At 42.3% G+C, this 18,761-nt stretch overlaps 1 protein-coding gene across 2 annotated transcripts in view; it reads right to left on the bottom strand.

The window, feature by feature from the left end:
• The window catches only part of tpst1 (tyrosylprotein sulfotransferase 1), a 54,900-nt gene that overhangs the window by 1,537 nt on the left and 34,602 nt on the right, over positions 1 to 18,761 (bottom strand). The window contains exons 4-5 of one of the 2 annotated variants that reach the window (XM_030067706.1): positions 2,188 to 2,238; positions 1,474 to 1,542 (exon numbers count right to left, since the gene is read on the bottom strand). In XM_030067706.1, the coding sequence (XP_029923566.1) occupies positions 1,507 to 1,542; positions 2,188 to 2,238 (87 nt within the window). In that variant the 3' untranslated portion in view covers positions 1,474 to 1,506. The remainder of the gene's footprint in view (positions 1 to 1,473; positions 1,543 to 2,187; positions 2,239 to 18,761) is intronic. The other variant, XM_030067707.1, reaches the window with a different exon arrangement.

Below are 18,761 nucleotides of genomic sequence, written 5' to 3'. Positions count from 1 at the left end.
AGCAAAATGAAGTCGTCAAGGTGTGATAAATACATACCGATCATATGACCAGCCATCACATTTTTCACTTTTTCATTTTTTATTTTTTTTTTTAAATTTGCTGAGCGGACCTGAAGAAACAATGCGTGAAACACGGTGTTCGCTCTCAATAAAGCTACAGTCCAGTCATTTCAGCGCGTGGTGGTTAATTTTTGTCTTCATAATCATAAAGTGCTTAACACGTATGTTCTGTAAATGATCATAAACAAGTAGCCGAAGACAGGGGTTTTCAAACGTATTCATGCTCTGGACCTCCAAGCTGATTCTCATTAAGCTGCGGAAGTGATTTTATCTACAGACCCGGCTATAAAAAGAAATTGTGGTTTGTGTTAAGTGTGATGTTACTTGTGGCCATACTTGACAGACAAGTAGATGCAAAGTGATGATTAAAACCTAATGTTAAAATCATCGCTTATAAATATTTTTTTATTGTATCAGTACAATTTCTAATGATTTAAATTATAGTGAACTTTCTCTTGTTGCTGAGGACCCTTTTGGACGCACCTCAAGGACCCCCAGGGGTCCCCGGACTCCACTTTGAAAGCCACTGACCTATGAGATCAATCTGTGGTGGCACAACACACACAACAGACACAACACACACTACAGACCTGTGCACTCTAAATGCTGCATGCTGTTAACAAGAACACACTCACTTCTAACTTCAGTCTGAATTATGAGAAGGAAGGAAGAAGTCTTTAATTCAACAATAATTAACGTTAATACATGTTGATTATTAATTAAGAGAACTTTAAAGCAATAGTTCGCCCATTATGAAAAAAATATATAGATTATTTCCCTACCCTAGGATTTTCTGTAGAATGTATTTTAGAAGGGAAGTGACATAATATCACATTTTTCAAAATGGGTCAACTATTCCTTTAAGCAACCTGGTGGATATTGTCACATGTTTATGCGCGGTATCTGCATGTTTAAGAAGACTTTTTATGGCTACTAAGAATTGAAACCAGACCAAATTAACAACCAAATGAAAGGAACAGGCTGAAATGTCTCTCTGGCTGAACGTGGCAGATTACAGTTATGAAACTGGACCAGGGCACAGAGAGGAAACCAACAGGAAATTCACTCAATTAAATCAAGTGCAACTGTGTTTAGTAGAGCAGATGAACGTTTTAGCGCTGACCCTGCTCTGTATTCATCAAGAGCGGACAGGCAAACCTGTCAGTGCATGGCGGGACTATAATCCTAATTTTAGAATCACAGCGTCTCTGAGGATAAACTCTGATCATCTCTATCACCTCTGATCAGAGGATTTCAGGTACCTTAACACTGAAATTGAGATCATTTATTTTATGTCTTCCTCTAACCTACAGATACTTTGCCATGTGCATCTCAGAGTCAAATCCCAAGTCCAATTTATTTTTTTTTTCTTGTCATGCATGGTGAGTGGGAGCACCGACTTGAAGGCTGTACCTGTGGGTTGTTGCTGTGGCATTTCCCCTCCTCCTAACTGGGGTTGGGCCTCTCTGCAGACTTTTGGATCTGTGTGGAGTAAAAGAGAACAGGGCGGGGAAAACACAGTAGAGATGTTAGATAGTCTTGTTTCCTTCCTCAAGGCGAGGCACTGATTAGGACAGTGTGCTTTGGTAAGGAGCAATAGAAACCAGCAACTTTGATCTCCAAAAAAGCCAGTTAGTGACCCGCAGTATGTCTGATGTTGCTGACAGCATGTGAGACTAAACAAGCATCCATCCAGTTCTTGCCTTCAAACCCACACAGCAGTACAGATGATCTTTGAGTGTGTTTTCTGAACTGGCTGGTAACTCAAACTACCAGCGGAGGGCAGAAGCGCTCTTCTACCAAGCACATAACATCAGGCTTTTCCACTGAATGCCTGGATGGACAACAGAGAGAGGCTATGCACGAGCTAACCGCTAAACAACAAAGACATGAACGCAAAGGCCAAAACTGAGACCAGAACAACAACAATAAGCTGCGACAGATGACAAGGAAGACAAGGCAGCAGAACCGAAAACAAAGAGGAGATGACTAACTATGCAAGGATGAAAAATTTGCAACCTGATCTTCCATTGTTGTTGCAGATGGTTTAACTAAAAATCAGACACTGAAAAAAGGGCTGGACTGAGACATGAAGTTCCAGAACAACAGGCAGAAATGTTACTGTACCTGTGATTGTTCTCTTAGAAAATCTGGTAGCTGAAATTCACCTTTAAAGACCTGGAAAAACAGAGGACTGTGTTTAGAGTCTATACACATTAACTTCATAACAACACATGATCTGGATTACAAACTAAAAGATTTGAATCATTGGTTTACTTCATAATTACACTCATGAAATAAAAAAAAAAAAAAAAAAAACATCATTATGGACATATAATAGCATTATGCTCATTGCGGATTAAGGCTCATCTGTTTCAAAACATTCATGTTGTGGCTTCCTGTCACGTCACTGGATTATCAAGAAATCCAAGCCAAGTTGAACCATCTGACAGATAAAATCCAGCTCAGTCTGTATCTGACTGGGTGTTTTTTTCCTCTCTCTCTCTCTCTTGTTCGCTCTCTTGTTTCTCTCTCTCTCTCTCTCTTTTGACGCCATGTTTTCTAAGGTGAGTGTTAGCAACCTAGAAGCTGGAGCCTGTTGGACGCATGTCAGGGATTTTGTGGTGGGTTCCTGGTGTCGTATTCTTTCCCCAGGTGGCTGACATGGGACACGACCCAGTGGTGGAAAAAAGAGGCAAAGCGGGGGATGAATGGATGAGTGGAGGGCAGAGGTGGGGCGAAAGCGGCGGAGGGGGGGTTGGGGGGGTGACAGATGACATGAGCGGCAGCCAACTAGGCTGAGTGAGCGTTTCAGGGTAAAAAGGTCACATTGGAAAGAGAGAGAGGAGGGAGGTACAGGGTCAATACAGTGGCTCCTGACTTCCACTGTGCAAGGGGAAAGAGAGAGAGAGAGAGAGAGAGAGAGAGAGAGAGAGAGAGAGAGAGAGAGAGAGAGAGAGAGAGAGAGAGAGAGAGAGAGAGAGAGAGAGAGAGAGAGAGAGAGAGAGAGAGAGAGAGAGAGAGAGAGAGCGTGTATTGTAAGAGCCTTTCCGGGAAAAGGGAAGGTTTTCATCATGTGAGGCTCCCCTATCACTTTCCGTCTTCTGTCTGAGATAGAAATCAAACATGAATGGATGGACTTCTCTTCTCTCGTGTGTGTTTTTCACTAACTCTCTTCTCTCCACAGAGAGGCCAAACTTCTGGTGAAAGTTTGGTGAAAACAATACTGTTTCACAGCACTCTTTTTCAGTGAGAGATTACGGAAAGGAGGGTGGAAAAAAAAAAGGTTGAGCAAGAAGTAAAACCAACAGGATGGTGGGGAGAAGCTGAACAAAAGAATGGAGTGGATAATAAAAGGGAAAGCTGGTTGTGTATGGGGAAGCGAATGGAGCCAGGTTTCATCTTGAGCTGGTCCAGCAGTGAGCAGCACCGGGACCAGCCAGAATGCTAATGAGAGGAAAAAACAAAGCATGAACGTTTGATAGCCAGCCCAGTGGGAATGTGAGGACTCCCTTTGGAGAACATGTAAAGCTGAAATGAAGCAGCCGTCCATCCACACCCATACCTGCCTGTGAACACCAGGAGCAAATCTGAACCACTGTTATCGAAGGTGAACAGTGCAATAAGTGTCGAGAGAGTATGTCAGTAGTGTTGGACACGACTGATAGGTTGAACAAAACTGAACTCTGGTCGAGTGGTGGGTTGTAGAGTTCCCTGGGTGTTGCTGCTCTGTATTTCCTCAGCAAATAATCCACAGCACTGTATTTCTATCACTCCATTCACCCCCAGAGCTCCCAAAATAATACTTTGAGCACATAAACAAACATAAACAAAGAGGACAGTGCTGATATAAAAAACAACAAATCCCGGTCCCCATCTTTCAAGAAAATTCAATATCTCTTTTCCTGTTATTTTCCCACGTGAATTGGAAAGTAGATCCAGCAGGTGGCGACTGCAGCAAACTTCCACACAGTAACCTTGCCCCACACAGATATGACCTGATAGTACTTTCACAAGTAATTGTAAATACACAAATAGTGGGTACCAGGACTAGCTGTTTTTCATACTGGCATTACCCATGTGTTCGTGTTTGTTTATGCGCTAAAAGTGTTGTTTTTATTTTATGTTATTTAAGGTGCAATACACAACTTTTTGTCTCAAGCCATGAGGTGTACTGTTATTGTCTCCATCTCCTCTCCCTCAGTAGGTCAAGCTCCCTAGCACAAACTATCCACCCTAAAACACCATCATAGCATAATTGGCACCCATAAATCCAGAGCTAAGGAAGCAGGTGGTTAACCAACCAAAAAAAAAAAAAAAAAAAAAAAAAACACATAAACTGCGGTACCCAAGCTCACCATAGTTTTTGAGCAGGTCTTGTCTACTGCACCTCTAGCTTTGTGGTTTCTTACTGCTTTTCCTTCACTGCTGTTGTTGGGCAAAAGTTCCTATGCCCCCCCCCCTGTTGGGGCGCCAGTGATTAAGGCCTCATCAAAACACAAAACTCATTTCTTAGTCCATGTGCATGCCTTCATGCTTGCTTGCGTGTTTGCTTCAAGTTGATACCGAGCCAGAAACAGAATGTAGTACGTAATAATTTCCAACACCAGAGACGGAGAGGCGAGCGCATGTTTCTGATTTCCTCTTGGGTGCCATTTTGCAGCTTTACTCATCATACAGAGGCTCAGCGCCAGACGGCGCAGAGCCTCTCCAAGCCTCCTACAGAAAGAAACAAGAGACCAAGCGAAGCAGGGAAGAAAGCAGAGGAGAAGTACTGTGGTTGTACACTAGGTCATGCGCTGGGGTAATAAATCCCAGGGGTGTAAGATAGGGAAATGCATGAAGTGGCTCGGCTGTCCGGCTTTGCATGTTACGGATCAATCTTCTCTTCGTGGAGAAGAAAGCCAGAGACGAAAGCCTGGCCCTGCTCTCTGCTGAAGGCCAGAGATGACGGGATTACTGCAACAAAACCTTCCTGTCCAGCAGTCTCTGAGCTCAAGGCCCATCCAAGGCCTCTGATCAACTTGCAAAAACAGCCATGGAAAGAGAAACATTCCCATCCTGGACGGATTCAGAGCCCTTCCAACTGGGCGAGGACATGAAAACTGCCCTCATTGTGACAAAAGGGAAGCCCGGCTGCCAATACTAGAACGATCCTCGATCAGCTGACTGACCGAAACTCCTTTGCTGCCGTCTCTCGCTCTCAGCTTCTTGGCTGTAACCCTCTGAAGCCGAAATTAAGTGCCCCTTTTTTGGCCTATGAATTGTTATTATATATCTAAGTATTTGGAGAGCACAGACTGTCATCAGTTTTTAATATTTCAATTATATATATTTCTGTAACTTCTAAAAATTTTAATTTATTTACTATTTTTATTTGTTTTACATTATTTGACTTTTTCCTTCTTTAGTCTTTATTTATTTATTTATTTACTACCTTTTTTTTATATTTGCAGTTTTGCGATGTGTTTGGGGCAATATATAGGTATATATACAGTATATCTGTATCTATCTATCTATCTATACATATATATCTAGTTACCTATAGATATATATTTGCAAACCATAAGCCTTGGTAAAGGAGATCATCAAGTTATGTGTTTAGATGATCGATATAAACTAACCTTACCTTAACATTTTCTAGCATTTGAAATGGCCATACTAACAAGGCATTTTCATTCTGGCCAGTCATTTCACTTTCTGGTATAAAATGTTCCAATCACACTCTGCATTACAAACTACGTTTATGTTTGTCTTCTTCTACAGCGGCCAACATCTGAGTGAAGCTTTCTACAGGCAGGAGATGGAGGAGGGTTCATGTTTTATTCACTATACTGCAGGTGGAAGCCGAGCGTACTTTGTCTTCATTTAACCTTGACTGCTGTAACCTAACTTCATCCTGACCCTCTGGTTTTCAGACTATCAGAGGATCAAGTCAGTGGAACTGAAACTTAACCGAACCCACAATTTTAGGATCTGAAACATTCAAATGCACCTCTGATGCTTGCTGTACCGACGAGCTTTGTAAAATCTGGAATTAAATCATAGTATTATTTCTTGTTTTCATATGACTTTTCTTTAACCTTAGGCGTTTTTCTGTTCAGAAAAAAGGCTGTGAGAGTACAGTCATTTTGCAATAAACTTTTTTTTGCAAGTTTATTACAAGTAAGAGGACTATGCAGGAGCCTTTGAAACTTTTCTCATCCGCACCTGTCCATAAGACTGCACTGGTGTGCATATGCCTTCATAAGCCATTCCTGTACTCGAATTTTGCAAATTACCTCAAATTTGTCCCCAACTAACGCAATTTTTACAAGACATTTTGATTTTGGTTGCACTGACCACAAAAAAAACATCCTGGTCGACTGTTGATTTTGTCATTAAAGTAGAAGAGGATAGGCAAACACTCACAGGGCGATCCAGCAGGGGACGCCACCGGTGAGGCCGGGCCAGCCAAGGTGACTGGTGGTACAAACAGCACGTCAGTCCTGTCTGGCAGTGCCAGCTGAAACCTGCGGTGCTCTGAGGCTCAGTATTGTGGCTGGAGCTCCTTCGGAAACAAGCCTCAGTCCCAGGAGGTTAAATGTAGTACCAACCCCAGCGCGCTGGAAAAGCTGCCGGTGTCGAGCCACGATCAGCAGGGGAGGTTGTTTCAGCTGCAGACCCGTCTACTTCCATCCTCGCTGGGTGGCAGCTTTCCAGCGATACTGTTACCTCAAACACGATCCACCGAATTTGACTCCACACTGAAACTGTTCATGAGACTGTGTGTGTGTGTGTGTGTGTGTGTGTCTGTGTGTGTGTCTGTGTGTGCTTGTGTGTGTAGTGGCCAGTTAGGGGATTGGTGGGCTGCATCAAATGGTTTAAAATGATTAATTCAGGTACCGCAGCTGCACTGGGCAAAATAAGTATATAAATAAAAAACCTTTGATGATATCATAGACATACTCTGATGATACAAAGTGGCCATCATAACACGGTATCATATTCCCTATACAGCTTTAAAATTCCCTTGATGTGTAGCATTTTTTTAAAGATTGAGCTGAAGATTAAAAGATTTTGTGTGTATGTGCAGTGTGTGTGTTTGTGCGCTGTGTGTGTGCGTGTGTGTGCGTGTGTGTTTCAGTTCAGAATGCGCCTCTGCTCACAGCACACCGTCATGATTTCCAGCTCCTAATCTCCTTATGTCACTTTTTTCGAGGGGGCCTCAATACTCTCAACAAACACACACACACACACACACATCTTTCCAGTTCAGAAAACAACAACAACAAAATCCCAACACCGCTGGACCTCCACTGTCCTGAAAGCAGCCCACAGTACATGAAAGACGCACCCCGCACCATCTGCTCTTTTCATGCTTAGCCTCCTCTATGTGACTCTACAAAACTAAATGTGTCAGATTATGCGATGGGGCTGTGGTAAGCGCAGCGTCGACAAGTATTAAAGGATTACTGCATTAGTGTACCGACTCCACTGACAGTAATAAGAGATCGAGCCGTGCTTTGAGACGCAGCATCTCGTGGCCGCATCAGGGAGTCTGGTGTCATAGCTACTGAGCTGAAGTGTGAGGAGGACACTGGAGGTAAGGAGACACTGAGTCAGAGTTCACCTGGTGGACTGATGTCAAAAAAACAAGGTCAAAAAACAAAAAAAGGGGAAAAAACCTGAGAGATATGTAGCCACACAGCTCCAGGCAGCATACAGCCAAACGGGATGACTCTTAATATTCAATTCAGTTGTTGCCCGTTTTGTATAAACTCACAGGTGTGGAAACTGTCAACCGGGTACTAAGACTCTTATATTTCCATTCATCAGTCAGATCCAAACACACACACCTTCTTCCCTCTACTTCAAAACTCAAGTCCGTGGAGGGCTCGTCTGAGGGCCGGTGCCTCTTGTGTCTACGTTATTTTTGAGTTCGTTTCCCCTTACTACATGAACAGGCAATCGTACAGCAGGGAAACGAACATGTGGTGTGGGTGGTTGACATCTGTTTACAGCCCATCCCCCAATCACAACAACTCAGGATGACTGAGATGACTGCTTTTTCAGTCATTACCCCATAAGAAAAGACGTCAAAGCGATACAAAGCCATAACCAGGGCAATCATGTACTGTATCACTAAAGCTATGATGGTTCAGTTGAATGTTTGTTGCCTATTCATTCTAATAATAAATAATTGTATATTTAAATCGTGATTAACTCCATCTGGTTTCATCTGGTTCTTTCCTAAGGAGAATACTCCTTAAACTGTAAATTAAGTATTGTTATCTTTTCAACTCCCACTTTCACTGGTGCTCCTCCCTCTTCAGTGTGTTGAGCCCATATTCCAAGTCTGTGCTTCCATCATTTAAAATAAATGCATTTTACACACTTCTTATCTCTCTTTTTAGTGCATAGCATAGAGCAAATGACAAAAAGCTGTAATATAGTTTTCCATCTGTGGTTTTACTGGCACCTCATTGTAACACAAGATCTTGTGGTAAACTGTAAACGGACTGCATTTCTTCAGTGCTTGTCTAGTCTACCAACCACTCAAAGTGCTTTACAATGTCTGCCTCACATTCAGCTATACACACACACACACACACACAAACACACACACTGATGGCAGAGAGTGCCACGCAAGGTGCCAAGCTGCCCATCAGAAGTGGTTAGAGGCTCAGTGTCTTGCTCAAGGACACTTCGACACACTCTCTGGAGGAGCAGGGGATCAAACCAGGAACCCTTTGATTAGCAGACGACTGATCTGCCTCCTGAGCCACGCCGCCCTGTGCTCTCATGTGAGCAGTTTGGTTCAGGTCTAAGCGGCGAATCTGTCATCCCAGTCATTATGTGTGTTTGTCATCCAAATCTTTCCATCATCAAAATAAAATCTTCAGCTTCATCTTCAAATTCGGCTGGTTAGTGTAATACACTACTCACAAAAAGTTAGGGATATTTGGCTTTCAGGTGAAATTTATGGAAAATGTAAAAAGTTCACGCTACAGTGATATTATATGATGAAAGTAGGGCATTTAAGTAGAAGCATACACTGGTGATTTCCTCATCTCAAACAATTTCTTGAAAAAAAAGCCAACAACAGTGGTGGGTATACCACAACAAAAAATGTCAATGTCTCAATAACTTGTCATGTGCCCTTGAGCATCAATTACAGCTTGACAACGACGTCTCATGCTGTTCACAAGTCGACTTATTGTCTGCTGAGGCATGGCATCCCACTCTTCTTGAAGGGCGGCCCTCAGGACATTGAGGTTCTGGGGTACAGAGCTCCGAGCCTCTACACGGCGACACAGCTGATCCCCTAGGTCTTCTATGGGATTCAGGTCTGGAGAAAGTGCAGGCCACTCCATTTGAGGTACCCCAGTCTCCAGCAACCGTTCCCTAATGATACGACCTCGATGAGCTGGAGCATTGTCATCCATGAAGATGAAATTAGGCCTGTGTTGCTCATGCAGGGGCACAATGACTGGATTAATGATGTTATTCAGGTAGTATGGGCTTGTCACTGTACCATTCACAAAGTGTAGGGCAGTTCTGTACTGACTAGACACACCTGCCCACACTGTAACACCACCACCACCAAAGGCTCATCTGGTGACAACAGTGGCTGATGCATAGTGCTCTCCTTGAAGTCTCCAACATCGTTGGCGGCCATCATTTCTGCTCAACATGAATCGGCTTTCATCAGAGAACAGCACTGAGGCCCACTGGTCCCTCGTCCAGCGTAAATGCTCCCTGGCCCATGCAAGACGATGACACCTGTGCCTGGTGGTGTGGTCGGGTACCCTTGCAGGTCGTCTAGCACGCAGACCATGCTGATGTAAACGGTTTTGAATGGTCTGACGTGACACTTGGGTGCCTCTCACCTCCCTTAAACGTGCCTGGAGTTGAGTGGCATTTATCATCCGGTTCCGCAGGGCACTGTTCACAATGAAGCAGTCATCAGTGTGGGATGTGGCCAAAGGATGTCCACTTCTATGCCTTTCTGTGACTCTTCCAGTCTCTCTGTATCTCTGTTGCAACCTACTGATGACACTCTGTGACACTCTAAGCTCAGTGGCCACTTCCGTCTGAGGACATCCTGTTTGAAGCCTCGCAATGGCGAGGTGCTGCTGATCAACTGTTAGGTGTCGTCTTGGTCTCATGATGTCAAAATGTGAACAGCATGATGAGGAGGACTGTTTAAATACCAATTCTAATTGAACCAGGAAATTTATTGGTCGATTCATGGATCAAACACCTGATGTGAATTTTGCCGTTAAACTCCTTGTTAGAGAACAGCAACTTGTGCAAAAAGCACCGAAACATTGAACAGTTGGTCATGTGCATTCAAAAGTTTACAGAAGGTCACATTAAGTTCACCTGTAAAAGTTTTAATGCATTTTAGGTTCATCCTGAAATTTCACCCGAAAGCCGAATATCCCTAACTTTTTGTGAGTAGTGTATACTTAGTCTTTTTATAGTCTGTTAGGATTTTATTTTTATCTGGTGAACATGCAGCCTTGTGCACCTAATATCCTGCTGGCCTCCTGAGATACACTGTTGAGCCTAATTGCCGAAAAAGAGGCTGATACATGGTGGAATTATCTGAAATATGATTTTGTGTGACTTGCCTTTTGGTAATTGAAAATAATTCAAATCACAGCAAAAGACCCAAACTAGATTTGGACTCTTGCTGAGCTAAAATTTGGCAAATTAAACAGTTTCAGTCCCAATAAGTGGAGCAGGATGGATGTATCCATACATGTAACACTAATTTGATTTGGTCCTCATCGATAAATCTTGGAGCAACTGTCTTTCCTCTCTTGGTCATTTGCCCAGTGCTTTTTTTTTTTTTTTATGAGTAAACAACTGTGTTGCGGTTGAGCACCATGAAGGCCAAGCACGGCTGATGGCCCTAGATCAATATGATATGATTAGCCCACACCTCATTAACTGTCCTTGCATCAACATTAAGAAAAAAATCAAGCCAAAGCACAGCCGCCGCGACACTGAATACCACCGACACTCGCGTCTCATTTCTCTCCACTAACTCATCTTATTATTGTTACTGCGGAGAAACTGAGAACTTATTGATCCCAATATCCATTTCTCACCGGGGATCAGAACAACTGCAAAGCCACTTAAAAGCTATCGATTGCGGCTTTGGAGCCAGTCCAGATAAGCCTCATTTACAGCATGCCTGAAGAACCTCTCCATCATAACACGACTATGTGACCAACGCTTAGAGAAAGACTGTATTCCCAGGAGCTGTCATTTTCTCTGTAATAATAGTTTAGATAGTGTAATAGTGTGACAATTGATGTACATGCAAGATACATCAGTGTGCTAGTTCTGTTGAGGTTAAATGTAGATTTTTTTTTTTTTTTTTTTTTTAATAATAATGTCATTTGCTGAAGGGCAGGAGGCAGTGCTAGGATGTGTGAGTGGAGTCACCTCCTCACAGCCTCCATCCAAACCCAAATTCCAACATTTGGTGCTAAATTGCTCTTACTAACCTTTTCAGTTTAGGAAAGTGAAACCCAGCTTGGCTTCAGTGATAGGGTTTGTAATATTTTAACTAATGACTGCTTGATCAAAAGGTGACCTTCCCTGTGGTTTCAAAATTAACTTAAGTGGGCAAATTCTTGATGTGCACTATTTTATATCAAGGATTGTGGTAACTATCCATGGTTGCATACTGTGTATGTATCTGTTTCTAATCACAGCAAGTGCACCCTCCTCATGTGAATGTAATACTTGTGTTGTTGCAAACTAAATGTTACTTTTTAGTCGGTAGTGATTTTTCATTTTTCAAGATGGTCATTACTATATAAAACCAGTGTGCCAACCTGCACAGAGCCCAAGAGGAAACTTTGGGGAGTTTGGCTATTTCACTGTCGAGAATTAGATGGCTCAATTTAGACACAACATTCCTACGCAGTGGACTGCAGTCTTAATTTGACTCAGCAGTCCAACTCAGCTAAATCACATGTGTCCTAAAATTGTTGCTCTGCTCTAAGTGGGTTGAAACTTAAAAACAAGTTGCCCTTCTGGCCACATGCCAATCATCAATGTCAAAGCAGGCGTTTTGCTTTTGAAAATTAAAAGCATTAAACACTGTTTTTCAGGCATTGCAGTTCAAGGACCGGAAATATATCAGCATACTGCAATGCTGGCCCCTCTGGCAAACGTTTTTGTTAAACTATGAGGTCAAAGTCTTGTGTTATGGGAAATTCCTTCTAGTTAACCTCAACAAGGAGCAACACATCTTTTTATCCCCAATTATCTGACTGCAGATTACCACCAATGTCCTATATATGCATATGCAGCAATGCAATCAGAGCTCTGGAAAGAAAAAAAAAAAAAAGAAAAAGAAAAAGAAAGTCGTGCTTCTTTACATTTCCATGTCCATAAAGGAATCCCTGGATCCTTGCTGGGTTCAACACACAGACAGGCTTGGGAGATATGCATTTACACAGCTAACTGCTTTGACCACAGGACCAACACTGCTTATGAGGATTATCTTTAATCCAGACGGGTCATCACTCACAGCACAAAACAACAAAGCACAAATGAGATAAGGGCTGCTCTGACCAGGTCAAGCTTCTTTAATCTTCCTCAGCGCTCTCTCTTTCTCCACCTTAAAAGCATGCTGCTCAACAGCTGTTGCCAAACAACCACAGTGTTCAGCGGCGAGCTACAGGCCGCATATTACCCACTGCAATCAGGACTGAGAGAAAGATGAGACAGAGGGTAAATATTTAGATGGGGAAAGACAAAAATTGGAGACAGAGGAGAGAGCATTTCCACATGTGGCTCCATCATCAGTGGTTTAGTTTAGGGCTGGTTGCCAGATGCCTTATGCAATACAACACAGAAGGTGGAGGTTGCTACCATACTAGCTGACAGATCGTGACCCTGAATGTACTGAGTTTTCAGCAAGCTTTGGTTCTATCCAGAGCATTTACTATATCTGGAAACTATAACAATCCTGAGGAAACACAACCCTCACTAACAAACTAAATCATACCCTGATCTTGAAGAATAATTTGCAAAATTAGTGCTACAAGACATTCAAGTATTTATCAAAGCAGCTTCCTTTTGTTGTGTCTTGCTGGATGTGTGTTCTCCAAGGACAGATGAAAGGGAACAACCATGTAAAATCAAATGGTAATACGACAGGGAGAGAGAGAACATGAGCAGGAAGAAGAAAAGGGGATAAGCAGAGAGAGCGGGATAAATCAATGAAGGAGACTAGCCTCACTGGTTACCAAATGTCTGTAGCCAGTGTGTGTCTGTGATGCTTGGAGGTTGTTAGGGAAATGCCGGCATCTCTCTTTAAGATGGAGAGACTGCCAGTTATGTCCCGTTTCCCTGGCAACGCATCCCAAGGCGACATCGACGGGAGAGAACGACCTCATTCGTTCTTGTTCTGTCTCTGCATACAACACAGCCATGAACACACGTTTGCCCCCACACACACTCTACAAACACATGAAACTGTTTAAGTGCTACTGGAGACAATTAAAAAGGTAAATAGCTATATAAAGCATGAGGTAAAACCTTAAGAGCACAAGTGGAGCATTTGGCAACTATTCCTAAAATGTGTAACCACACTGACAAGGTTCTTAAAAAAAAAAAAGGAGAGAGAGAGAGAGAGAAGAAAAGGGAAAAAAAAGGTACCCGGTAGGCTTTGACATGCTGCTGACTTAAACTGGATTACGGAGCTCTGAGAAATGTTGCCCATTTACATTCTAACATGTAGCAGCAAATCTACTGAGGGTGACCACAGCACCCGGCAAGGAATTATTTGTCAACCGGTAGCAGAACCAGGCCGAGGCCGCCGTCCTCTGAATGCGGGAGCTGTGGCTCAGGACAGAGGCAACGGGAAGTGAAGAGGAATATAAGCCTTGCAGCTGGGGCTGATCCTGGAGGAAACACACTTAATACTCTGCAGATGTACACCGCATACATTTAACGAATGAGCGTCCACACGCAACTGCTGTCAGGAAGACATGGAAGGTCTGCCGTGAAGAGATGAATGTTAAGCAGAGCCGTCTTTTCAGAAAGCAGAGACAGAGGAATGAGTACGCAGAGACATGGACAGTTACTGCAACTACTACACACATGTACGGCATTAACATGCAGCACAGGATGTGAGGACATTACGATGTGATATCTGAACAACAGACTGGCATATGGTTGTACTGATACAAAAACATATGCGGAGATAAAGTATTTCAGCTGACAGCTGGAACCATTACTGTGAGTCTACAACCAGTAAAACCATCATTCCCTTTTTTCCAGTCACAATCTGTACTATTCATGGAAAGTCTTCCTGAAAAGTCCTGTATTTGTTTGAATCTCATCATGACCCTTTAAGCACAGCAATTCCAACAAGAATTTCTCTTCAAAACTGCACTTTTGCACTTTTTATAAAAGCAAATATTTAATGGCAACATACCAAGATGAGGGAAAAATCCATCCTAAGATACTTCAGCACAGCTATTGGCCATGCACCATGCATTTCCCAACCCATTTTGTTGTGTTATTTCCCGTGCCGCTACAGTGGAGTTTGAAAGAGGCAATCTACGACATCTATGGCAAACATCTAGTTTTGGTGTCAGTCTCCCAGAATCCCAGAGAAAGGGTTTCTTCCTAGATGGACTAGTTTTGTAAAGCACTCAGCAATCATTCAGGGAGAAATCCATCATAAATACACTCATACTAGGATAATTTCTCCACCTGCAGTAGCCTCAATACACAAGAATGCAGTGCAGCCACAGGATGTGGTTTGTTTTATGTAAGGGGGTGTGATCATAGTCACTACCCAGAAATCAGTTTTATTGGCTAGGTAGCTATTAAGCAAAATCTGGCCTCAAAAATTGACCAACAAAATCGCACCCACTTTTAATTGAAAGAAACAAGTCCACGCCCCTTCTGTGGGGGCTGACAAAAGGCATAGTGGGAGCTGTAAGAAATCACTCGCTGAAGTCAAAGTACAAGAGCCAGGTTGAGGAAAAGTCAAATCAAAAAGTAAATTACAACACTTGATCACAACATGCCAGACAGACGATATCTCGCAGTGTAAGAGTATCTGCACGTGGATTTTCCCTTTAAGAAAGAAACTCTTATGACAGGCCTTTGTTGTTTATCATGAGCTCGCCAGGGACAAATGGAAAAAAAATGCACACAGATCTTAGAGACTGATATTTGCCTTGGATGTACTTTAGATAGAGAACATCTCATCAGGGGTCTGCTTCATATCTCTATCTGGAACGCCCACTCAGCTACTCTCTCGCTCTCTCTCCATCTTTCTCTCTGGATCGTTGTCAAGACTTGTAGTGAAGATTGGTCAATTTCCTCAATCGCTGCACATTTTAACATAATCATGTTCAAGTGACAAAAACCTCTGCATACTTACTTGTTTGTCTGACGAGTCAAATCTGGATCACGTTCTTATCTCAATCAAGTGGCATGAATCAAGTTTGCAAATACAACATGAGCGAGAGAACCAATACCATTGTTTCATTACAGATATTAATTCTAAGTGCCCAGCTTTGAGTATCTGCCAATACTGAAAACCAACTCAATATACTCTAATGGACTTGTGCTGTTCAGAGGCAGTTTTAATGAGATGAATTTCACTGTTGGTCTTCAAATCAAACAGACATTATAAATACCTGTGATACTGTATCTACACATTGTAAACTGAGTCAGATCAGCCACTGTTTTAAAAAAAAAAAAAAAAACAAGTTCACATACTTCCACTTGAGTCTGGCTGATAATGAGGAGAGCAAGAGGAATTCTGCGGCTCTGCGACATTAGTTTCCATCTCTGTTTGTGGTCAGACGCATTTTTCCGCAACCTAAAAAACTCCCCAAACCAGCCCCCAAAATGCCTCTGCCCTCACCTCTGACTCTCTGAATGCTTTCCATTCGAGTCATAACTGTCTTGACAACATGAAGAATTGCACCAAATTCATGAGCTTTCTTTTCCTTCAGCGCCCCTCAAACAAATGGAAAAGTAATCCAAACGCTTCAGGAAAATATTGGCTAAAACTTCAAACTGGGTCAAAGACAAAGGACACCAAACACTTATTGGAATGGGTCTAAACATTTCCGCAAGAGAGACAATACAACTGCACAACCCATTGGGTAAATTCTAGCATAACACCTCCACTCTCTGTGGACAGCTGACAGCTAGTCACACACTGTCCTGCTCTTTATAACAACTAAAGCTTAACACCAGAAACAGTAAAGAAATAAAACCCCTTTTTCTGTTCAAAAGCTTCGAGGGCACAGTGATGTAGCTCATGGACTTTTATAGGACATTAATATGCCTTTATGCTGGTTCAACCCTTGCAGTTAACCATCTGCCTTCGCTATTCAGGTTTCACTGTGTGTGCAGATAGTCGCCCTTGGGTGCCGTATAGCTCTGCTGATGTACAAGTCATCCTGTTATGTGACCATGGAGACACTTCCTGCTGGAGTGGGAAATGGCAGGAAATGGCGTTGATGCTTTGCAGAAACATCACTGCTGCACAATAAATCACAGACCATCTTCACAGAGGGCCTCCAGTCTGTGACACACACACATACACACACACACACGATGAGGTCACTGGCTTTAGTCAGCCTGACTTATGCCTTGATACTCTTACAGCGCTTTGTTAAGACGGACTAATGCTACCTACAACAGAAACACGGACTACTCATTAGCGTAATAACTCTTTCTATCCTCTGTGTGTGTGTGTGTGTGTGTATGTGTGTGTGTGTCTGTGTCTATGTGTTTGTGTGAGTGGCGTGTCATCAATAGCAGATTGGGGAAAATGGAAAGCAAACATTTCATGTTTTTAATGTAATCACAGCTTGATACCATCAGTCAGTCCTAGCAAATGAGTGCCAATCAATAATCGGAAAAAAAAAAAAAAAAACAAAAACACTGTAGAAGCCTAAAACTTCCAGAGAAACAATACAGTGCAATCTTTAGTATCTCATCAAGCTACTGCTGCCTCTCTGTCCATTCTTGCCATTCTTGTTTTCATGAAAAGCTGCAAACATTTGTCAATGGCATTTAGAAATAAATAAAATTATATTTAGATAGAGGGCTTGAGCGTAAAGAGTGTGTGAGGGGTTTTATTTAATCTGTGTTCCTGTTTTGTGGAGTCCTTTGTTTGTGATGTCACTGATTTAGCTCTAGTCTCTAATCAAATCTTTTAAGGTGAATCTAAATGAAAAAAAAAAGCTTGATGATTGACGATCTTATCATTTTTATGATATCCTAAATTTCACTTTGAATTATTTTTACTAATGATGATTTAAAATTCAGGACGGTCCACATCAATGCCAGGATGGCTTAGATTGTATTTTGGGACAGTTCTGGGAGGATGGTGAAAAAGCTGCAAATAGCTGCAACAAATAAATATTATTTTAGATACTCTCCAGAGCCAACTGATGCAATACAATGGTGATTCAACCTCTGCCCAATTAATGGGAGCTTTTAAATTTACCGCTCTAAAGAGTTGTCCCCACATTTTTCATGGAAAAAAAATCCTCTGTAAAACAAGAAGACAATGTGTTTTCCTGGACAAACCAAACTAGACAAAATTTTGCTGGACAAAATTAAAATCCCCACTGCAATGAGGCACCAAAGATGGAGACAGAAACCTGTAGATAACCAATTCAAATCTAAACTGCATGAACCTGTTTCAGGACATGCTGATACCCTGAAAGAGTTCCTGAAAGTTTCAATTTTATGCTTGTGAGCAACAAATCTACCAGAAACGGTTGGACAGCCATCAAACAGAGATGAGGTCAAGTTTGGAGAACACGTGCAACCATGTCAGGAGGACTAAGCATCCACAAAAATCATCCACTAACTGTGCTAATCCAACATCAAACACGCCAAAAGAACCTATATATACACATCATTACACCTGTTAGTACTGTCGTTTTATCTAACAGGAGGGCTATATTCATTTTCTCAAAGACTACCCCATGATGATGCAAGTACAGGTGGAGCAGTCGCAAGAAAAACTAATTTCCACCCCAACACCTCTATGCTTTCACCTTAGGTCATACTGACACTTTAAAACCAGGAAAAATTAAAGCTGCAGTGCACTGCAAATGCACTGCAAATGCACCAAACCCAAAGTGCAAACTGCAAAAGTTTGGAGGAGAGGCATACTGTCACAATCTGGAAATAACTGAAAAAAGTTGAAGGCGTGTTATTCAAGCACTCCTGCATATTAGTCTGCCAATCTTCTCACCAATAACCTTGTTTATTTACAGTCATTACAGTAATGCCTCAAAACTAAAATGATAATGATGCTACTTGTACTGCTCACTTGCTCACACTGGGTCACTGATCATCTCAGTACCAGGAGCTCTTCTAACGCAGGCCTATGCAGAGACCTTGGGAAGACAAAAATAAACTAGTGAACGATGTCCTCTAGCTCAGACACATGAAATCCAAAGAGCAAGGCTGCAGAGCATGACACCTGATAGCTCAGCTTGAGGAAAAAGGATTTAATAAAACATATTCTGGGCCAAAAATAGCATATGCCTTCCCGGGCTCTGAGGATGGGCTGACGTCTGGCAAGGACATCGCTGCTGGAGCAAGGAGACACAAAAACGCACGTATGCACCCTCTCCCACAAAGAGGAGCTTTATCTACCAGTAGTTACAAGATGAATCATCTGTATTAATAGA

The sequence above is a fragment of the Myripristis murdjan genome, chromosome 13 (genome assembly GCF_902150065.1).
Source record: "Myripristis murdjan chromosome 13, fMyrMur1.1, whole genome shotgun sequence".
Taxonomy (NCBI): Eukaryota; Metazoa; Chordata; class Actinopteri; order Holocentriformes; family Holocentridae; genus Myripristis; species Myripristis murdjan.
This window is presented reverse-complemented; position numbering and strand designations above follow the sequence as displayed.